We start from the raw sequence: 24,613 nt of genomic DNA, 5'->3' as shown, positions 1-24,613 counted from the left end.
GGCTTACTGGATCCATGAACTGAATACTGTTGCTCCAAAAGGTTTAAACAGCCAACCAATGCTAAATTGCTTTTTAAACTAGGAAGCTTTCCACATAGCAATTTACAGTTAAGACAGTAAATGAAAAAGCAAAAAGCTTGTGTAAATAAACGGAAAAACAAGGCTAAACATTGATTTATTGTTTAAATTGGTTTTAAGGGATGTTTTTATTAAATTGTTTCTTTTTTCCAATAATTGACAATAAAAGACAGCACTGTCATTTCTGTAACTAAATAGATACTTTGTATGAACTTCACAGATTTCACGGCAGAAAATGTTACTATATGGACTATTCATGTTTTGCTGTACAACGGTGACACCCAGTGGTGAGATAAGAGATTTTCTCTCTTTGATGCATTTTCCAATGGCTAATTAGTGATGTGAAGTTTAAACCTATGATGACATCATATATATTTCAAAAGTAGGTGGGGGTATAAATACACTGTTACCCCTGCATGTATGTATTCTTGAAAAAAAAAAAAATAATAATAATAATAATAAATATATATATATATATATATATATATATATATATATATATATATATATATATATATATATATACACATACACACACACACACACACATTTATATACATATATATTTATAAGTCGTTACATGTCAACGTTATATTATGCAAGATAACTAATAATAAGCCATTGAATGGTTTGTTTTTTTTAAAAAAATGAATGGGAAAAAAATTTGAAATAAAGAAATTTAAAGAAAAAAAAGTAAAGCATACATACTTCAACTCCTGCATGTATGCTTTATTTATTATGAGGTAATAAGTACTATGGAAAGTTTTTATATACTTAATTGTATATACCCTTAATGGGAGCCAACAGTTACCAGAGAAATACACACACAACAATAATTTACTAAAATAAGCTTATTTACTTAGAAATGATACATTGAACATAATCAGTGTACAGAACAAAGCAATTTATGGTAAACTTAATATAAGGCACCTCTGAAACCAGATGCTGTACAAAATACATTTAGTGTTACATTTTAAATTATTTTACATTTTTTTTCATATATCACAATAGTATAACCATACAGCTTATTTTAACCTTATTTACAAGTCCACTAATTTAACTACAGTTAATTATTGTATACATTATACTACATGGTATAAATTGAACATTTAGAACGGTAATGTCACATGTAAGAAAATGTTCCCTTTAACACTTTGCATGTCGGACGTTTTTATTTCTTATATATAAAGAAGGGGGCCGCGAGCTGCCAGGGAACTTGCAACCCCCCAAACAAATAACCTGTAACCCAGAAAAATAAAATATACAGCACTGGTACTGGGTAACTTGCCTGTCCGTGCTGTATATTTTACAACCTGTGATGTGTAAAGGGTTAATTCCCTTCCATGCTGAAAAAGAACCGAGAACACATGAGGAAAATGGATGTCAGTTTTACAAAATGTATTAAAAAAAGGAATTGTCACGTTTTTTTTTTTTTAAAGTGTCACAATAAATGCTGTGCTGCATTTGCTACAATCTGTGAAACTAAAGCAAGTCAGCCCTACATTGTAATTTTTGTAGATTATAAAAAAAAGTGGCAATGTATATTGCATTAAAGTTGTACCTAATTTAATTTCACGCACAGTTCTGATTGACTTCTTAGAGATCAGGAAATAAAATGAGCTGTGGCTGCTTGGGAGAAAGCAATGATGCTGCATGCCTAACTACCGCTATCATAGTTGGATTTGATATAAATGCAGGGCAAATTCTATTCAGCTTATTTTCTTTTATTAAAGGTAGTGTTACTATAATTATAATTAAACTAATCAGGACACTCTTTTTAGTGGCTGGTACATAGTACATGTTGATTGGTCTCATTCATTCCTGAGTATAGACCTGCAAGAATAAATGACCTAGTATGTAATGCATGGCACAGTTGGTGTATTTAGAGCCATTGGTGGATCTAAGCCATTTGGATTAGCTAACCAATGGTCTTCTGCAATAAATAAAAAAATACATTAACATGTAAAGTAAAATATAAAAAGCGGTTTTATGAAAATTTAAAAACAAAAAAATTCCAAAACCAAATTTTATAGTCAAACACAAATTCTCCCATTCTGCATATAATGAGCAATTTGTGCACCAATAGTATAGTTTATTTTTATGGGGCCTATTAATTAAGCCTCAAATTTTTCCGGTCCTGTATTTAAAGGGAAAAACATTTTGAGGTAAAAAAAGAATCTGGCTGCAAAGTTAATAAAAACTAGAATTTGAAAATACTCCAGCTAAAAAAGTCATGTAAAATTCAATTGGAACATGTTTTTTTTTTTTTTGCCTTCATGATTGTCAAGAGTTTTGGGCTGTTTGATGCTGGTTTTCATTCAATAATCTGAAAAATTTGTGTTTTTCGTCCGATAATTGATAAATTCGAGTTTTTGGGTGACGATTTGAAAAAGTTGCACGCTAAAATTACGATCTTTCCAGGAAAGATCGTTCGTTTCAATACAAAAGCTGAATTGCCAATGTTCGGGTGCAATTTTACAATTGCTTCTGATTGACGAGCCAACGAGACTTCTGCTAATATCAGTCGGCTCATCTCTTGCCATACACACTCAATATCGTTAGAAAATTTGTTTTGTACAATATCTGTGCGTGTTTAGCCACCTTTAGGAAGAAAAGTGGAGAATGTTGGTTTGCTGCAACCTTTTCTCTTTTCAGAAAAAATGCAATTTTATATTTTTTGGGAAAAAACATTCATATATTTAAACATACGATAAAAAGCCCAATCTATGATTAACTTATGGGTATTAAATTATTGGGAGCCATGACAAACTGAAGGTTCACATCAAGATCTGCGTGACCTGCTGGGCATCCCTTACTTATTAATTTTTCAGCAAATAGCTAAAGAGTCTCAATGCGTTGAAGGGCCAAAAAAAAGTTGAAGATGTTGGCTTTAAATTACATATTTATTTCTAGCAATATTTCTATTTTAGAAGGGAAAAGGTTTTCATTCTGTTATTCTATTAGTGTGTAAAGAGCCATGAATGACATTTGACCCCGATTACCTCCCTGCGATTAAGCTGCTTAACTGTTACGTGAATGTGGCTCTTACACACCCAAATGGAACTCCCTTGGGCAACACACCAGCTTTCTTGTAGAAACTATAGTAGGCTAATGTCCCACATTTCTTATGTTAATGGGAAAATACTGCCTTACACTGACTATTTTGGTGGTTGCTGCTGAATTTAATGGCAGACACTCGTCACTTCACACACATGCAGCAGATTTTGGCCGCAAAACTCACAAATGTGAATTTTTGGTTTAAAATGTTGCTGTGTTTGAATAGACAGGCAATTGCTGGTGATGTATGCACGCCACAATTTTTTTGACAGCGGATTTATCACCAGCGAATTAGTGTCTAAGCAAATATATTCGCCCATCACTAGCAATTGCCATTAAATTCAGTAGCAGCATAAGAATAACACTGGCTATGTTTTTCTTTATAGCTTCTGAAGCAAGCACAAAACATAACATATAAACTCATACAAATCTAAACATTGTTGTTGCCAGTGGCCTTTTTGAAGAGTAAAATTAGTGGTGCAAGATGTACCATTTATTGCTAAATTTTTCTATAATTTTTTTTCTGGCACTGCAGCAAACATGGGCTTTTCATGAAGATAAATACTAATCTGCCACATTAACATTTTTAGCTAAAACAAAAATAAAAAACATTTGCTTAAAGGACAGCTAAGGCATTTCAAACAGTCACATTGAATGTATTTAATTGCATAGACTTATAAAAATGATTTACTGCGTCTAAGGTGCCTAATTCTTACTCTTAACTTCATACAACTTGATGCACATCACATAGAATACTGGGGGAAAAATATTTTCGTTTTAACTCCAAGTTGTATAATTTATGGGAGTATTCATTAGAAGTAGAACTCAAGGGCGCAAAGAATTGGGTTCCACATATATTCCCTGACTTCTCGGTTATTTGAAAACGTAGTTACTTAAATCAAACATGGTTTTAATTATAACTGCTAAATTTGCCATTTCCAGATTTCAATGTTTGGCAATGTTCGTGTTTGTTGTTTAAATATATATATATCAGAACAAATGGACCCGCACTCCAAGAAATTTTGTGAAAATAGGGTTTTGTTTTTATTCACAGATGCATATCCAACGTTTCGGTCCCCATTGGGACCTTTTTCAAGGATAAATGGCATGTGTACAAACCAGTGCTTAAATCCCTTTGTAAATTGGCACCAAGTATGATGTCATAGCTAGAAAAAACCCTCATAATTAGCAATCAAAGTATTTGCATGAAGAAAAAAGTAATACATACAATTCACCACTAGTTGTCGCGGTTGTGCCAGTAGTAGAAGTGCTCAAATGAAGGTGATGCAAGTGTCCATATATATGGAATAAAGCACAAAGACTTGGATATGATATCCAGATTTTATTTGAAATGTAATATTTAATATTTAACATTAAGATTGAATTGCAATGCAATAATATTGAAAACAAGTGGTGTAACTATTTTTTCATATCTAACAATACTGCAACAAAGTAACACATTTGTATGAACTTACAGATTTTTTTCAATGGACTTTTTCCTTGAATGGATACTTTTATATGGACACTTGTATCACCTTCATTTGAGCACTACTACTACTGGCACAACAGGGACACCTGGTGGTGAATTGTATGTATTACTTTTTTTCTTCAGGCAAATACTTTGATTGCTAATTATGAGGTTTTTTTCTAGCTATGACGTCATACTTGCGCCAATTTACAAAGGGATTTAAGCACTGGTTTGTACACATGCCATTTATCCTTGAAAAAGGTCCCAATGGGGACCGAAACGTTGGATATGCATCTGTGAATAAAAACAAAACACTATTTTCACAAAATTTCTTGGAGTGCGGGTCCATTTGTCATGATGTATTAATCGTTTGACCCACGCACCCACTTTCATCAAATCCGGTAAGAGTGCGTTCACCTATATGGACAAACATATATATATATATATATATATATATATATATATATATATATATATATATATATATATATATATATATACTGAACAACAAAAAGACAACACAGAAAATGTTCAAATCATAGCAGTGCCTAACTAGAACTTCCAATCCATACATGGTATATAAGTTTGGCAAATATTAATACTAGGCACACAACGTACAAAACTTACTTTACATTAAAATGAGGTAAAATCTCTACATTCATTAATAAGATAAATCTGTGTGTGTATTGGCCCAAGTCTGCTGAACAACACGCAGTCATTTTTCTTTCGCTAATATTTTCGGAACATCTGCAGGTCGATTAAACTTCACATATTCAAAAACAGCATTAGATTTAATAGTCTTAAAAGCAAGACACTATTTCTAAAGGTATATGAAGTGGTGATACTGATAAAGTACAAAACATACAGCTTGCTCCATTTTTTTAATGTTATTATGCTTTGACACATTTACATCTGATATGCTGTATTTCGACAGACCACATAACATTTTATTAAATTATTCTTATTTTTAACTTGGGGAGGACCAATTTTCAAAGGTCGAATTTCCAATTCATGTGAATTTTTTTTTTAAAGCTAATAAATTTGAATATAATGAGATTGTAAGGTTATTTAAGAAAAAGATTGAATATCTAAAACTCGAATTAATATTACCATCCCAACTCAATTTGAATCAAGTTTTTTCTCAGAAAAAAACTTGAACGTCAGTCAGGAAGGCTATTAATCTTCAAATGGGTCACTGGACCTCTCTCATTGACATACATGAACTCGGCAGGTTTTAGGTGGCAAATAGTCGAATTCAAATTATTCCCAGGGTATAGTTTTCATTAATCTCAAATTTCAAATCCGAATCTAGTTTGTATTATTTCCAATTCGCATTTTTGAGTTATGACAAAAAAAACGATTTGAGAATTCGAATTTCCTTCCTATTCGACCCTTGATAAGTCTGCCCCTTAATCTATTGGTAGGCAGGCTTTACCTTAGTAAGATAAAAGTAGAAGAGGGATAATGGCATAAGAATGTTTTTACGAAATAATAAACAAATGCATGCATTAAGATTTATAAAGCATATTGCCAAGTAATGGCTAAGCTCTGAAACATACCAGCAGAGCAGGGGTAATCAAGGTTCTTTCTTTATAATCAGATATTTAGTACCAATGCACTGTAGTAGAACTTTGGGAGTCTAGATAGTAGACAATAGTTCCACAGAGCTGTAAAGTTGAGATTCTAAATCTATGCCTAAAAATGTTAATTATTTGGTTTTATATTTGAAGACCCAGTATAAATGCACGTGTACTCTAGTTCATTAAAGGGATAATGTAAAAAATCTATAAGCAGGTTATGAACATTTAATTTGTTTCCCATTAAACACATAAAACTCTGTGGCACTTCTGTATTTTCTGGGTTAACAGAGGAAATACAGGAGATTGGTTGGTGTACATTCAAGCACACGAACAAGCAAAAAAAAAAAACCCCACCAACTTTATATATAGTTATGCATGCACACATGGTTAGTACTCCTTGAAAACACAAGATTTACCTTAGACACAGTAAACCATACATGAAAATACTGGTTATAATGTAAACATTCTACGTCTTTGTGTTTACCACATTACCATGCCTGTTAACATCACATGACTATGGCAAGCATTTACGGTAAGGGACCGGTTATCCGGAAAACCATCAACCAGAAAGCTCCGGATTGCAGGAAAGCATCCCCACAAACTCTATTTTAATCAAGTAATTCACATTTGTAAAAATAAATTCCTTTTTCTCTGTAATATAACAGTACCATATACTTGATGTCAACGAAGATCTAACTACTCCTTATAGGAGGCAAAATACTTTTATTTGCTTTAAATAACTTTTAAATAATTTTTTGTAGGCATATGGTATGGAGATCAAAATTACAGAAAGACCCATTACCTGGAAAACTCCAGGCCTGAGCACTCTGGATAACAGGTCCCATAGCTGTACTGTAGACAATGGTACTTGCCTTTCCTGCAAACTTATACATATGATGTGGCCATTAGTGGGGATGTAGTAAGCAGAGTGTGTTAAGCAAAAGGTGCTTGATATGTTATTTTAATTCTATCCAGTATTTTGCTATACATTTTTATCTTGGCCTTATACATTTTTGAGGGTACTTGTGACGGAAAAGGATCTGATGACAGCTATTACCCAGCCATTAGCCAAGAGGCAAAGGATTACTTTATTAGACACTAAATAATAGCAATTACCTGGCAGGGACTGAAATACCTAAATGTACATAAATACGGTGTCAAGTTAACAAATGCTCTATTTTGCCATGGTCTGCTCTTTTTCGAATAACCTGCAGCAAAAAACAAGCAAAAAGGTGAGTGGAGGCAAAGGACAAACGGATATAGGATCCATTATCTAGAAACCAGTCATCCAGAAAGCTCAGAATTATGAAAAGGACATCTCTCAGACTCCATTTTGTCTAAAAAAATCCAAATTTTTAAAAATAATTTCCTTTTTCTCTGTAATAATAAAATAGTACCTTGTACTGCATCACAATTAAAATATAATTAATCCTTACAGGAAGCAAAACCGGTCTGTTTATTTAATGTTTACATGATTTTCTAGTAGGGCATGAAGATCCAAATTATGGAAAGATCTGTTATCCGGAAAACCCCAGGTCCCAAGCATTCTGGATAGCAGGTCCCATACCTGTCTATGTATCATGCAGCCATAAAGTGAGTCATATTACTCTAATCTAATCTGGAATAAGTAGTTAAAGGTTTTAGTTAAAATGGATAGGCTGCAATTGCCACTGTATATCACAGAAACAATATACATCAATAAACACGTTTAGACTCCCATCTAGCTGTGTTGAGGGGAAACAATAATGGTGTGAGCAGGATCCTTTAGATTTTGTCACAAGTAGCAGCATGCAAATTCCTTTTGTCATTTTAAATGTTTGATTTTTGCTGTAAAGTTTCATTAAGGTACAGCATCTAGATTACTAGGCACATTTCTTTTGCAGTAAACGCTTAACATATTTAAGAAAAAAAAATATTTACATGGGTTCTTCATAATGATGTTCAACCTATGGAGATATGGCAAATAACTTTTGGCTAAAGGATTACATTTTTTTTGTTTATTCATAATGTATGAGTTATGATTGGGATTTACCAACATTCTATCCGCAATAAAGCAAGAACTGTTAAATTCTTACTTGTATCCAATTACTTCTCCAGGTTAATAAGGGCTATAAGGGAATAAAAATGCCTTTATTATGGTTACTGCTTTCACGGAAAGCAACATTTTCTGAACATACGATTCTGTAACCATCAAGCTGAATACTTTCATGTTAAAAAGACCAAAGTTTCAATATAAAAATTTTGAACAAAAATAATCTGTCCTTTAGTACACACAGGCTCCCACTGAGGAAGAGATGCGTCTGAATTCTACACAGTACCTAAAGTCAATATATAGCAGCCAGCATAATAAACCAAGGAGGTGCACAGGAAGTATTGATTGCCTCCTCCTTGCACTTGGCTTCTTTTTAAAAAAGTTCTGATAGAGTATCCTGTGTTCCATGTCAAATCTTGACGTCCTGGGACTCCACCATCTTTGCAAGCGTTTTCTTGATTCGCAGAGCTGTGAGACGGGAAGCAGGGTTTTGAGCCCAGCACTCTGCCATCAGCTTTAAAATAGCTCTCAAACACTACAGAGGAAGATATTATATAGTGTAAGTCAGTGTTAATAACAGAAGAAACAATAATTTAACATTTGCTATCACAACTACTTGATTCTATGCATTTGCATTTATTGGAACAATCTATAACATTTAATACTTGCAACATTAAAAATACTGTTCTCAATGTTTGCAAAACAATCACTACCTCACTGCATAATGTAATGTATAACCATTTCCTTTTTAATGAATCAGATCAGATTACAAAGACATTATAATAGCAGTCTAATGATTTAGCTTTATCTGCAGGCCATGCCAGTAAGTAGGCTTATGTAGCCTTGTTGTTTCGCTTTAGTATGAACAACTGGCTGCTGATAGAAAAAAAATATTCCAAACACGACAACTACATAGTGGATTGCTCTGCCATGTAGTATTCCATGCAAGCTTTGAATGAAGTATTTGCATATAAACACAAGAAAATATTCAAAACCATGTTAACATCACTTATTAAATAATTTAGATTATTTTATTCCAAATTTTCTGTTTTTAGCATTCAGATTCCTAAATGCATCTTATCAATATGATTTTATTCCAAAATGTCCCTTTTTAATATTATTATTTTTAAATGCATCTTATAAATAATCACTTATAAATATGCCTATATTCATAGCATTAAGGTTCATAAAACTGTTGTGAAGTTATTTCCTTTGCATTGCTTTTATTGCAATCAAACTGCCCCCCATCTACTTGTGTCATTTTCAGGTTATACACATAGAATACAAGTCCATAGTGGAACTTTGGGCCCCTTAAAAAAACCCAAAAAACTTTGTAGTCTAAAGCGCCCCTATGCACTGTTACAGTCACAACTGTTCACCTTAATCAACTTTAAGTATAAGTGCTAATGGTCATATGTCTTTTCAACCTGAAAGTACAATTCTATGACAATATGCAAATAGCCTTGTTTAGCTCTGAAATTATTTTGTTGCTACAGTACTATTACTAAAGCAACCAGGTAGCAGTAGGAAGTAAGAATGGAAGATAAGTAGTAGATAAATAGTAAACAGTCCAAAGACATTTTTAACACACCTCTATGTGCCTTCAGGGGAAGTTCAGCTTTTTACCTTATTTTACAATGGTAAGTGTTAATTGTTAATTAAAATGAAAGGGATTATATGACCTTTCAAACCCAACATAATTAAAGGGCCAGGAAAACTAGGACATGAAAAAAAAGAAGAGCTGATAAAGACACTGGAATAAAACAAACTGGATAAAAATACATGTCAAATCAAACCAGTGTCATATTTGGTGCCAATGGGTTTTTTATCAGCTCATGTCCTCTAGCAGAGAAACACTGCAGGGAAAATTTTTTACAATAGTATTTTTTTCCATCAAAAGCAAATGACCATGAAAAAGCAGAAAAAAAATCTTAACACTTACTTCATCACTGTTCCATCTATTTGATACTGTAGGCCTTAGACATTTCATGCAGACAACTTCTCTCATATCCTCAAAGGATGGATCATTTGGCACCATGTCATAGTAAGGCAACTGATACTCTTCAACAATTCCTTCAAACAAATTATATGAAATATTTCTATTCATTAGGATGAACAAATAAAATATTTATTTTAGGTTTTAAAATGCTAGTAACATCATTGTTAAATGTATTTTATGTAAAATGTATCTAGGTGTCCAAGTGCCTAGCCTATAACTATGACTTCAGATTTCCAGTGCTACTTTGTGATCTTAGGCTAATATAGAAAAGAGCAACAGCAGACATTATTATATGGGATGTGCTTGAAGGTTGTTGTTTTTTTTAAATGTAACTTTATTTACAAACTGAACTGCTAATGTGCAATTGGAACAGCTTGCTCTGTCTCGTTTGTCCACTGCACAAAATCTCTGGTCTTGGTCCCAGACTGAAGACTTATAGGAAATTGTCATGGGACTACTAGATGCTATTTTCAGAAGGATGCTAACACTGAATGAAAATTGATGTAACTCTGGGTGATTCAAGATAACTTCAGAAAATATTGTAGTTAGGCTTTTCATATAAGGAAATATGTTTAGTGGGCTTTCCCTGTCCCTTTATAACACACAAAAAGTATGCAAAAGCATGTCTTATTTATTCATAACTCGTTGAATAAGGGGGGTATTAGACTTACCCTTTAAAGGAAAACTACACCCCCCGAACAACGTAGTTTTCTATAAAAATATATAGATCTATAAAAATATATTAATATATAAACAGCTCATACGTAAACCCCTGCTTCATGTAAATAAACCATTTTCATAATAATAAACATTTTTTAGTAGTATGTGCCATTGGGTAATCATAAAAATTTTAAAAAATAAGGGCCGCCCCCTGGGATCCTAGGATTTACTGTGCGCACAAAAAAAACTAAACATGTTAGATCACAAGAGTCAATTAACAGACAGTGCTGTTTTTTGCTTACACACCGTTACAGTTAGAGCTGTAGCATTTCTGGTCAGGTGACCTCTGAGGCAGCACAGACACATCAAAAAATGGTTATTAAAGATAGATAGAAAAGATAGAAAGATAGAAAAGGACTATCACAAAATGGTGGTTCGAGGCAAGAGATACAAAAGGGCAATATTTACTGAAATATATATATACCAGTTTGGTAAAATTCTTTAATACGCCACTTAATTTCATGTAAACTGTTGCTTAAGTATTCATAAATTACTTTTGCTTTAAGTGAAGATTAACATGGATTGTGCCATGCATGGATCTCTCTAGACAAGTGGCTTATGAGAAACATATTGCTCACTAACCCCTTGGATGTTGTTTCCAGGCGCCTAAAAGCAGGTACTTATATTTAAATTCCTGGTTTGGAGGAGAGTTCTGGTTGTACAAAAGCCAGTTGTACTGCCTAACAGAGTCATAGGATGCCAATCCCCAATAGCTAATAGAATAGCTAATCACAGCACTTATTGTGCACTACCCAGGAAAATTTTTCATGCTTGTGCTGTTACCCAACTGTTAACTGTAAAGCGTTTTTTACAATTAGTGTAACATAATGGATCACTTTAATGCATTTGTGTAACATGTCCTTTAAAGATGATAGGGAAATAGAATTTGGACATCCTTGTCTAGAATGCTTAAATCATGGTGTTTTTGTTTTTAGATAAGGGGTCATTTCATACTTTGGAGCACCTTGTCTTTAGGCTACTAATTTGGATTATTTTTATAAGTAATGTGGATTTATGCTGTATGTTTTGTCAAAATATAACTCATTGGTTGGGCTTGTTTTCTCTGCGAGGCACCTAATCTCCTGCACTGGTATTTTCTGAAAAATTACTTTTCTGCTACATAATTACATATGTAGGCATAATGCCATAAAAGTGGCCCCAAATGCAGTTAATCAAAGCAATGTAATTAATAACATGGACAACCTAACCAAGATTTAGCCCCATAACTTTAGTGTTATAGTTTAATATTTCAACAAGCAAAATAGTCTAAAGGCTTTGCCTGTGAAGCCGTACCTCCAGTTATGCAGCGACGAGTCATCTCCCAGACAATTAAACTAAAGCTGTAGATATCTGCCATAATATAAGCCTGGAAGTGATTCTTATTTAGACTTTCATCCAGAACCTCTGGGGCCATATAACGCTTTGTCCCAACACGTGTGTTCAGGGGAATATCAACTTCATGTGTATCACTATGAAAGAAGAAACAGGATAAATATTATGAATAAGGCCAGTGTAGTCTACAAAAAATTTAATTAAAATAATCTGTTATTTTGCAGAAATACAATATTTAATCAGCTGTATAGAATGGAAATAGCTAGAGGAATAAAATAACTATTTTAGACAGCTTATATTGGTATGTTTACTTGCAAGGAGCTGAACTTTTCATACAGATTTGTACCACAGCATAAGTAACCTAAACCATGAATGCAGAGAAAGACACAACCTACCTGTTAAATTTTACTGCCAGTCCAAGATCAGCAATGCAGCATGTCCAATTTTCTTTTATAAGTATGTTTTTACTTTTCAGATCCCTGTGTGCAATTGCAGGTTTTCCTTGAGTGCCATATATTTCAGTGTGGAGGTGACACAATCCACAGGCTGCTGAATATGCAAGCTTGAGTAAAGATCGAGTATCCAGAGTGGTACACTTAAGGAAGTCATACAGCGATCCATTTTCATGGTACTCTGTTATCAGGTACATCTGTGTCCATGAGCCTGTTCCTTTAATGTCAGCTGCTACAAAACCTAAATATGAAAAACAATGCATTTATTTCAGGGCCAATGATCTCTTAAAACAATGCCTGTTGTCAGTTTCTCAAAGGCTTTATACATGTGGCTACATAATCATTAGTTATAAAATCATAAGTTATACAAAGATTATGTATGAAAAATACAGTCAACTTTATTTTCAGACTGGGAAATTTGTCCCTTAAATACTTACCAAGTATGTTCTCGTGCCGCATGAGGACAGTTTGGTAGATTTCAGTTTCACGGAACCAACTGGCTTCTTCAGCAGTAAAGAACACTTTGACGGCCACCTTCTCTCCTCTCCATTTTCCCATCCATACTTCACCATACCTTCCCTTTCCTATCTGTCTAACCATCTGGATCTGCTTGGCTATAGTACGCTGCACCTACAGATTTAAAACATCACAAGATTAACAATAAATGTAATTTTATCAACACAAAACCTAGAGGTTAAAAGAATTGTATCCTTACCAATAAAGGCAGCCCTGAGCCACTACCCGAGCTTTGTGATATATCAATAAGAGCCTTTAGGGACTCCCCAGCAGGTATAAAGGCATCATCAGGATCCAAATTTCGGTTATAAAGCATCCTTTGGGAATGTAGTTTATGTCTGTAAAAAAAAAAAAAAATGAATCCACAACACCTAAAAACAAACAAGAGGTGGAGCAACTACATTGCAGATAACTTATGGATGAATGAAAAGTCAAAAAAGATGTGGCTCAACTTCCTTGTAGAAATCCAAATCGGCTTATTTGAGTACTGCTTTTGGGCTCTTCAAGTATGTGACCAAGCTATACAAAATTACTAAACACTACCCATATTATCTCAGGGATTGTTTGCATGAAAAGCAAGCAACTGATAACCTACGGTATTATGAATGTTTTTATAAAATCATTAAAATATTGTATTTTGAGATTTGATAAAAAAAAAAAATGCTACAGTTCAACAAATATACTAGGTCATAATCTACTACTGTATATAAGAATGCAATCATCAGTGTGACTATTGTAGCTATACATCTGAGCCATCAATAATTATTCCACATTAACGTGTTTGTGGGGTGAAACAAAAAAATTATTGTGCCAAGACGCGCAGGCTATTTGAATATTCAAATGAAAATTTCTTACTTGTAAATCCATATGATAAGAATGAAGCCTGCTATAAAAATAACACAGACCACCATCGAAATGATAAGAGCAATGAATCGCAAGCCATATTCTCCATCTGCAACAAGGAAAGTCATTTCATAATTAAGTTAATGCTTACAAAATAAAGAAATTTTACCTTACATGTACCCCAAGTGGCTTAAATTTTACTACATAAGTAAAAAAGAAGAATAAAAGTCACATGTGGCAACTGTAACAGTAGTTTTACATGTATGTTAAAAAATCTTTCAGAAAAAAAGATATTGTGCAAATATTTCTGCAATTGAGTAGAATATTGTATGGTATTTATCTTGACTGAGGTCAGCTTGCAACACTTCTGCATTGATGGTCTAACCATATATACATGGAAATAAAAAGGTAATACAGTAAACGCTCTGTGCTAACAAAAAGCCGTGCCCTCACATTTTAGGACCATATCAGTTTAAATTATTTCATTTAAACATTTCTAGTAACAATAAAACAACACAAATCTAAGGAATTACAATTCCATTTGCTTTATATGCACTTCCAAATGCTTTGGCTTTAAAAATGGCAAAAGCAAGTATACTCTGTATATGCATAAACTTACTGTCATTTTAAAGAAACAGTTCAGTGTGAAAATAAAAACTGTGTAAATAAATAGGCTGTACAAAATGAAAAAGGTTTCTAATATAGTTAGTTACAGGGCCAGATTTACATAGAGGGCACCCCTAGGCCCGCTGACGTTCATTGCCCCCCATCCCCTCCCTTTTATTCGGGAAAATGGGGATTGGCGCACTGGAAATTTAAAAAACGATTGTATCTCCAGCACATCCCTAGTGTTTCTGAACCAATGTGGGTGTGGTCTGACAGCATGCTGCCCCCTAAAATCTTGCCAACCAAGGCCAGGGAACCTTGGAGAATGTTGTGTTTTGAAAAAACAAAACATATTTTTACATGACAGTACCCCTTTAAGTACCTATAATAGTTTATCATACCTGCGATCTTTGGCGACAATGTAGGCTGCAAATCACGGTTACAGAAATCAGTCCGGCAACACTCAATAGTTCTCCGTGACAGGGCTTTCGGGGAATCCTGTTTATGTACAGTTAGACAAATATTAGGAGATGGGAAAAACCCCATTCAAGTGGAAAGCTTTTGACACCCAACAAATTATTTTCACCCATTGGAGTCTACAGACATGTTTTTCATGGCACACAATTTTGCTCATTATGGATTGTAAGAATTTTACCTTGCACTGAAAGTCTGAACCCTCCATTTTCATGCAGCCTGATGTCCAAATGATATCCCCATGGTCATCTTCTTCAATCATTGCAAAGCACTGACCATTTGTTCTGGAAACAATTAAAAAAGGATTTAGCAAAACCCTTTCGATATGAAGCTAGTCAAGTAAAAAATATTTACAAATATATTTACAAATGGAAAAAGCAAAATAAAACGTATTGTTCAAAATGCAGGGAGTTTTAAATGTAAAACCAATTGAAATAATGTTTGGGCGAATATCACTTGGAAATGTCTCCTGAAGTTCACAAAGCACTAACCTAGCTAGATGTAATGAGAAGGTTAATGCATAATTAAAAATCGAACCAGTAAATCTTTAGTAACAGTGCGATAATCATTGCACAAATATTAATGTAGTGCATATTTATTCTATATTATCTTTTTAATTAACTTTCATAAGACCAACACCTTACTTAAATATCACATATATATTTGGCATTAACACCTGCCTACTTGCACCCTAGAAAAAGGTACATCTGTTAACCCATCTACGTTAAAGGGTATTAAAATCCAAAAGCAAGCCAGAGAAAAGTTTCAGTCTCAACATTAAGCATAGCACAGTACATATCTTATATGAAAAGAAGTGGGGGTTTTTTTTTTGCCCCTCAATGACTTTTCTTCACTGTGCATCACACATTCAACAATATAAACTGTGATATAAACAGCCACATGATGGCAGCATCGTATCCTTGTTTTAAAACACACAGAACACCCTGGAATGTTTAGCAGTGGTAAAAGCTTAGAAAAAACCCTGCCTGCCTTCCATTAACTCTTTCACTGCCAGTCAATTCTCATGAAAGCACTTTCCAACTGAAAGCAATTATTTCAGCATTTTGCACTGACTTAAAGGAGAACCAGCCCCATTATATTAAAATCCCCTACCCTACATAGACCATCGCCCCCCTCCGCCTAGGTGTTACCCCTTGGTAAATACCCCCAACTCCTTCCTTACCCCTCGTTGTAGATTCAGCGTATCGGAGTTCACGGTCGCCATCTTCTTCTCTTCGGTACTCTTTGTGAAGTTAGCGCCGTATCGCGCATGCGCAGTTGGAGCAGTCTTACAGTTTTCGACAACTGTGCCTGCGCCGAAACTGACAGAAATTGTCGAAGCGCTGGAGACCACAAGATTACCGAAGAGAAGAAAATATCACCCATGAACTCAGATGTGCTGAATCTCCAACGAAGGGTAAGTAAAGAGTTAAGGGGCATTACCGAGGCCAACACCTAGGCTGGAGGGGAGAAAGGGGGGCTATGTAGGGTAGGGGATTTGAATATAATGATTCTCCTTTAACTATGGGCAATGTTCAGTTTACTAAACAATATAGATGTTATAATGCTTTTCAGGGCAGTTTAACCTTTAGAATGCTGCCAGTTTTTAATTATTCCACATACAAAAATGTAAAAATGTCTCTATAATACAGAGAAACATCAGCAGAAATCTTTTTTTTGTGTACCGTATATACTCGAGTATAAGCCGACCCGAGTATAAGCCGAGGTACCTAATTTTACCTATGAAAACTGGGAAAACTTATTGACTCTAGTATAAGCCTAGACACAACTACAGCCCTGTCTCCCAGCAGCGCACATTCTGCCAAAGCGACCCCCCCAGCGATCAACCGGACTTCTTTGCAAAGTTGATGGTGACAGAGAATTGCCAAACGGATTACTGTGTGCATTGTCCCACTGTCCCACTACTATGTGCAGAGGGTGCTGTTTGATATTGCCATCACTGTTAATCTTTCGTATAACCAACAGAGGGCGCTGTGTGATATTGCAGTCACTGTTATTCTTTCATATAACCAACAGAGGGCGCTGTGTGATATTGCAGTCACTGTTAATCTTTCATATAACCAACAGAGGGCACTGTGTGATATTGCAGTCACTGTTATTCTTCCATATAACCAACAGATGGCGCTGTGTGATATTGCAGTCACTGTTATTCTTTCACATAACCAACAGAGGGCGCTGTGTGATATTGCAGTCACTGTTAATCTTTCATATAACCAACAGAGGGCGCACTGTTATTCTTTCATACAACCAACAGATGGCACTGTGTGATATTGCAGTCACTGTTATTCTTTCATATAACCAACAGATGGCGCTGTGTGATATTGCAGTCACTGTTATTCTTTCATATAACCAACAGAGGGCGCACTGTTCTTTCATATAACCAACAGAGGGCATTGTGGGATATTGCAGTCTCTCCCCAAGTGTACTGTTGGTATAGGAATGATTAAAAGTGACTGCAATCTCAGCTACTCGGGTTGGGTACCGCTGACCCGAGTATAAGCCGAGGTAGACTTTTTCAGCACATTTTGGATGCTGAAAAACTCGGCTTATACTTGGGTATATACGGTATGTGAAAATAAAATTAATTTAAAATCTACATGTCTCTCAAAGATACCAATTTCATCAATATTCCTGACATGTATAGATTCAAAGTGTCTTTTGGCATTATAGTGTATATATCTATTATGAAAAATGTCAGTTTTTCATGGTTTAGAATTTGGACTTAAAGGAGAACTAAACCTTAAAACTGAATATGGCTAAATATGCCATAATTTATATAATGACCTAATTGCATCTGCCTAAATTGTCATCTTAATAGCAGCAACGATCCAAGATTTCCAACCTGTTACATGGGGTCACCACCTTGGAAAGTGTCTGCTCAGTGGGCTCTGAGCAGCTGTTGAGAAGCAGAAAATTAGGTTTGATTGCAATATAAGCTGATGCTACAGGTCTGATTATTAAATTCTGATGCTAGTTGGACTGATTTCTGTGCTGCCATGTAGTAATTATCTGTATTAATTAATAATCAACCTTATATAACGATATTTGTATTTTGTGTGTGCTGTATATTGTGAGTCGGACCTCTAAGCTCAGTAAGTGACAGCAGCACAGAGCATCTTAGAAAAGAAGATGGGGAGCTACTGAGGCATCTTTGGAGGCACAGATCTTCCCTGCTAAAGGGCTGTGGTTGTCTTGGGCTGGTACAGAAGCCCAAAACATAATGTACAACATTTCTATCCTAGTTTAGCTTTAGTTTTTCATTAAATTAAACAGTTTGATCCCAACCTGCTCATACAACTTTTCCAAGCTATATATAGAGGGCATGCTACTGTACCCAGTTAATACATATAATACTTTTTAAGCATGCAAAAATACATACAAGTTAGAAACAGCAAATCTGTCTGTCCTAGTACCACTTACATGCATGTATTGTTTACAGCATTTTGAGGACAGTATCCAGAGCAGTAACAATTTAGAAATGGTAGTGTATCCTCTGGTGCCAGTGTTACGCCGTTTTCCTGCTTCTTTGGGTCTGAATTTGATTTCATCCCTGTTCTGTGTGGCAAGATGTTGAAGTCCTGTCCTGTATGTGGAAGAGAGGGTGTGATTTAACAAACAGACCATATAAGTTTGCAAAACCACTTTGGTCTGAACATCAAGTCTAATCACATAACATTCCTATTTATAGAGAAAAAGAATGTGACCTAAATGTTATGGCATCTGCCAAGCACCTCAGTGTAGCACAGATGATATTGAACGGAGAGGGTATGCTTAAATATACAGTATTAATCTTAAAATAAATTCATTAGAATAAATCTCTATTGCCTATATGATCATATGGTGACATCCAATATAGTGAAGTGAATATCTATAGTGACAGTCCAAAGAATCAGTCCTACAGAGATATTTAATACCATAGCATCTCTATCATTACTCCTTAAATGCAGAACCTGCAGGCACAGGTATGTGGCCTGTTATCCACAATGCACATCTCTGGCACATGTGAAATATCCTTAAAGTGGTCAGTGTTCGGCTGCAAAACCAGTTTTTCTGTCCTGTCTACTGAATTAGACCAGAGCAGGACTCTACTGCCAGTTAGTGCCCAACATACATTTTACATATAGTTACTTAAATAGCAAATTTGGATTGAAAAAGGGTCACCCCTCTGAATGAATCCTAGTGCACATGTATACGCATACTTTTACAGGCCTATCTATACACTCAGCTATATAAACTATTTATACTGATACTAAAAACTAACTATAGATATTACAATGAAGAACAGGCAATTGTATGAAGTATGTCGCCAAACTAAACAGAGATATGGTAGTTTGTTAGTGCCATATGGTATAGCTTGAAACCAAACAAATAAGGTAAGCTTCACTGCTCAACCAGTAAGCAAATGAAATTAGCTACAGGTATTACAAAAAGTAATACTTAAGTAATGCTAATTTCATATTTTGCTTTAATGGTAAATAAAAACATGCAAAGTGATAAACATTTCATGCATAGTGAAATGAAATTGGAATCCCAGTAAAGGAATGAAATGCAGACAAGTTTCCAGACATGATCAATTAAATCTTAGGAAATACGTATTTTTTTTCTGCTGCAAGTATTTGCTTAAAACTGTGTAAGAGTTTTTCTTTTGGACATGAAGAAAAAACACAATCTAATGCTGAGGCCAAAGCAGTGCTCATGATCTAACTTTCCATGTCTATAATAACTGCATTCATGAAATTCAAAAACTGCCTCTTTGTGCAGGAGTTACCATAGACTGGTTATCACTATAAGATTTGCAATCGCTTGATTGGTCAAATACATATATTATTAGCAGGAATTAGAGTCCTACAGCGGGTCGGGTACCCGCAAATACCTGCAGTACCTTGCGGGTTGAGGGGAGAAGTTCTGGGTGCGGGTAAAGACGCGGATCGACGGTTCTGTGGGTTTGCGGGCGGGCCGCGGGTCTTCTCAATAGTGATATTTACTCCTTTTTTCTGGTTGCGGCTACTCCCGATGACATCACTTCCGGTTTACAATGACAGCACTTCCTGTTTTACTCCCTTTTTTCTGATCACGTCTACTTCCGATGATGTCACTTCTTGTTTACAATGACAGCACTTCCTGATTCTTGATGGTCAGCGGGTCGCAGGTCCGGGTTGCGGATAAGGTACTTGCGGGTAGGGTCTGGTAGCGGTTCCAAGCAGGTAAGAATGCGGGTTGCGGATTGCGGGTAAGGGTCCCAAAAAATGGACCCAAGCAGGACTCTAGCAGGAATGCTTGGAACCATGGCTTTAGATGATAAAGGGGTAATGAGGTGCAACATTAAATAAACTAGTCACACGTTTTCTCATCCATCGTAAAGAAGATGATGGGAGGAAACGCAGATCTGCTGCCTTCCACCCTGTCTTTGGTATGGCCAGGCAAACCCACAAGCAGTAGACACAAAGGGCTTTTTGAAGTGAAAAATAAATGGTGACATATGCGACACTAGCTTCACAAAAAAAAATTAAAAAAAATTGTTCTTACAAAAAATATGGCTTCCTTTCTATGCATGTGCAAAATGCATAGAAAGGATAGTTCAAATAGTGTTTATGTATCTTTTCTAGTCCAACTGAATCAGCTTATGTCAAAAATGGGGGTTATGATCTCCCTTTAAACAAACACCAAATGCAGTTACCATTACGTATAAGGTAGTTTTTATTATTACAGAGAAAGTGCAAAAACAGTAAAAATACTAATTATTAGTTTAAATAGGACCCCATGTGAAACTGCAGCAATATTTTTCTGAGATTTTTGGATAATAGCCGAGATACTTGTATATTTGCTTTGTATGAGAAATGGTCTATCACGTAAAGTCATGTTGAAAAAATTAGTACAGGTATGGGATCCGTTATCCGGAAACCCATTATCCAGAAAGCTCCAATTTACAGACAAGCTTTCTCTCATAGACTCCATTTTATTCATATAATCCAATTTTTTAAAAATGATTTCCTTTTTCTCTGTAATAATAAAACAGTACCTTCTACTTGATCCCAACTAAGATATAATTATTCCTTATTGGAAGCAAAACCAGCCTATTGGGGTTATTTACGGTTTACATGATTTTCTAGTAGACGTAAGGTATGGAGATCCAAATTAAAGAAAGATCTGTTATAGAAAACCCCAGGTCCCGAGCATTCTGGATAACAGATCCCATACCTGTATATAGTTGTTTACCAAATCATCAAATCCATAAAGTTTTAACAAGGCATGATGCTATGCAAGGTGTTCGATCTGCACATCTCCATTTGATTTGTCTGTCAACATGGTGGGAAAAATAAAGAAAATTTGATTTAATGGATCCTAGGTCAATGACTGGCACATAATGGGGGCCTACAGAGAACTGCTGGCAGAGGACTAGTAAATCTTTGTACAGTGTGTTCAGCAGAGCAGAGTAAGCACATTAAAATTAAAGCTCTGTGAAATTTAACAACACTGTATTATTTTACAGGGCATACATGTGATCTAAAAGAACAAAAGGATTGCTGAAGCACTGGCAAATCATAGTGAGTCCACCCAGGGCTGGATCACTTTTGAGAAGCATCGACCTGTGGTCTAAGGCTAATGATATATACACTGGGCGGTGTCTAACACATTCCCGTGAACATCACTTTGCTTGGCAAAAATCAAATTAAGCATATGCTACTCTTTCCTCCATCTGCATTATGTACACTCCTATTTGTTTCATAGTGAAACAATTTAAAAACTACTGAATGTCATTTCTAGGACCAGATTTTCTTGGGATGTAATCTTTCTTTATTTAAAGGAGAAGGAAAGCTACTAAAGCAATTTATTGCCAATAGATTAGCCATAATTGTGCAAGCTATAACTATATTTATTCTGCAGAATGCTTTACCATACCGGAGTAAACAGCTCTATAAACTCTCCTTGTTTGTTTAGGATAGCAGCTGCCCTATTAGCTTAGTATGACCACTTCATGCACAAGTCTCTCCCTGCTATCCCTGAGCTATGGGCTCCGATTACAGCAGGGGGGGAGGAGCAAACTGAGCATGCTCAAGCCCTAGCCCTAGAGGTTTAAACTGAGAACAGGAAGTCTGATATAAAAGTCCATGTATACACAATAGAAGGAAAGAATTGCAGTGTTTATTTTGAGGACTCAGAGAAGCATTAATTTGAGGGTTTACTGGTGTATTTATATAGACCGAGGCAGTCGAGGAAATTTTCAGTAAATCTTGACCCTTATCATTTTTGCTTCCGTCCAATGAAGCATATATTCAAAAAATAGCGTTATGGTAAATGAAAGGGTTTCACGCAGAAGATAGCTGCAAAATATTTCAGTGCTACAAATAAAGCACTGAAATATTTTGCAGCTATCTTCTGCGTGAAACCCTTTCATTTACCATAACGCTATTTTTTTATTTATATAGACCTTTCTGATAAAGCTTACTTAAATTTAGCCTTTCCTTCTAATTTAAAACAGTATATTCTCAGGATAGCCATCTAAACTTGGGGGAGAGGTTTGGGGAAAACTTGTTCCAGCCATGGTTATCAGAGTTTTGGAGCTGATCACTTTTAAATGATCCAATTTTTCAGTTTAACTAAAATCTTTTTTATGATTTTACATCACAGGGTTTCATTGGTTTTCAATAAAAATCAGCTCAGAACAAGGATCCACTCAATAACATAAGTTAGGCTTGGCATAATATAAATGAACAACACAGGAAAACGCAATTCGTAAAGGTAAGAAAGATGAAAGTATCTGATTAAAAATATTTAGCGTGAGCATATGGGAAGGAATTCTGAAAAACAAAGCTCGTATCTTGTCTCCACATGCGTTACTGCTCCCCCCTCCCTGTTTATAGACTTAGCAGTCACAAAGGAGTCTGAGGTCTGGCAAAGTGAATCAGCTTTTCCTCCAAAATGCTTTACTATTGCGGTTTCAAAGGAAAACAACATCAAACAATAATCCACATAAGGTTACCTGTCTTAAAGCCCTTTTGTCAGGCATAGCAGTGCATTTGTAAGTGCATATGGTCAACTTTTAAAGGTTACATGAGACCATATATGCAAAAATTGGAGGTCATTAATCATTTCTGTAGAATGATATTTGGAATGAATATATGAAGCAGATTTTTAGTTTATGTTTGATACTGTATACCACATTTTAAGTGACAACCACAACACTTGACTGCATCATTCACCTTAAAGGAGGGTAGGGGGTATTTTGAGTGATTTGTCTCAAAATTATCTACATCACCAAGTGCACCACATTGACCTTGTATAGAGGGGCTGCGCATTCCAAATTCCAATGTTGCTTCTCAAACAAAACAAGATTCCAACCACCAAAATAAGAACAGATTAATCTCACAGGCAACATTTTTTACGTTTAATAGGGATAGTTACTTTCCACTGACTGAATCAAAACAATGTGTAACTGTGATTAAATTTCATATAAAATACTTTTCCTAAAGTTAGTCTGACAATGTTTTGTCACTAATGGCATTGTTACACTTAAGAAACATCTCTGCAGCAACAAAGGTTTGCGCATGGAAGTGTGTCCATACACTAGGGATGTACTGAATCCACTATTTTGGATTCGACCGAACCCCCGAATCCTTCACGGAAGATTCGGCCGAATACCAACACAAAACATTTTTTACTTTCTTGTTTTGTGACACAGTCACACGATTTCCCTCCCTGCCCCTAATTTGCATATGCAAATTATGATTCGGATCAGCTGGGCAGAAGGATTCGGCTGAATCCAAATACTGCTGGAAAAGGCTGAATCCTGGCTGAATTCCGAACCGAATCCTGGATTCAGTGCATCCCTACCATACACTAAGGAATAATCGTAAACTCTAATTTCCCAGGAAAAACATTTAAAAATCCAATAAGTGTGTTTTTTCAAGGTTTGAGTGCAAATAAATGCATTCACTAATTGATTCCATTGTATTCTGCCTGGTTGTACTCATGAGCATTCGGAGTTGTGTTTTGCTCCATTTGCATTTCAGTGCGTTTGGATGCTTGTTGCATTTTTCTTGTGCTCTACTCTTTAAGTTGCAGCAGAATTTCACATTTCATTTACACTCAGTGCCAGACGTTTTTTGAACATTTTCTGCTCCCTCATTTTAGGGACATTTCCTTGGGGGATTTTTAGTTTACATAGGAAAACTATACATTGTTTTTTTTTTTTTTGTTTTTTTTTGGGAGAACCTGAGCATTCTAAATCTGTCTGAGTTTTTGTGTATTTACACTTCTGGAACACGTTTATAAGCTCTAAATACAAAAAATGCTTTCTCAACATTGTCTGTAAATTTGAATTCCAAGCATTCACTGAACAGTTTGATGCTGAATATGCATAGATTTACTAAACTGCGGTGTACAGAGACGCCCAAATGAAAACAGTACATATGCATTGTCACGACGGACACTTGG

The 24,613-nt window shown here is 35.3% G+C and overlaps 1 protein-coding gene across 5 annotated transcripts in view; it reads right to left on the bottom strand.

Moving 5' to 3' along the window:
* Positions 1-5,465: 5,465 nt before the first annotated feature.
* Positions 5,466-24,613, bottom strand: part of bmpr1a.S (bone morphogenetic protein receptor type 1A S homeolog) — a 60,666-nt gene continuing 41,518 nt past the window's right edge. Inside the window, exons 4-14 of one of the 5 annotated variants that reach the window (XM_041570413.1) lie at positions 21,377-21,474; positions 18,599-18,761; positions 15,339-15,441; positions 15,085-15,181; positions 14,090-14,186; positions 13,434-13,572; positions 13,156-13,348; positions 12,662-12,959; positions 12,228-12,403; positions 10,158-10,288; positions 5,466-8,750 (exon numbers count right to left, since the gene is read on the bottom strand). In XM_041570413.1, the coding sequence (XP_041426347.1) occupies positions 8,625-8,750; positions 10,158-10,288; positions 12,228-12,403; positions 12,662-12,959; positions 13,156-13,348; positions 13,434-13,572; positions 14,090-14,186; positions 15,085-15,181; positions 15,339-15,441; positions 18,599-18,726 (1,488 nt within the window). In that variant the 5' untranslated portion in view covers positions 18,727-18,761; positions 21,377-21,474 and the 3' untranslated portion in view covers positions 5,466-8,624. 5 annotated transcript variants of the gene reach the window in all.

This window comes from Xenopus laevis, chromosome 7S (assembly GCF_017654675.1).
Source record: "Xenopus laevis strain J_2021 chromosome 7S, Xenopus_laevis_v10.1, whole genome shotgun sequence".
Classification (NCBI taxonomy): domain Eukaryota; kingdom Metazoa; phylum Chordata; class Amphibia; order Anura; family Pipidae; genus Xenopus; species Xenopus laevis.
Note: the sequence above shows the minus strand (reverse complement) of the source record. Positions and strands in the feature narration are given on the sequence as shown.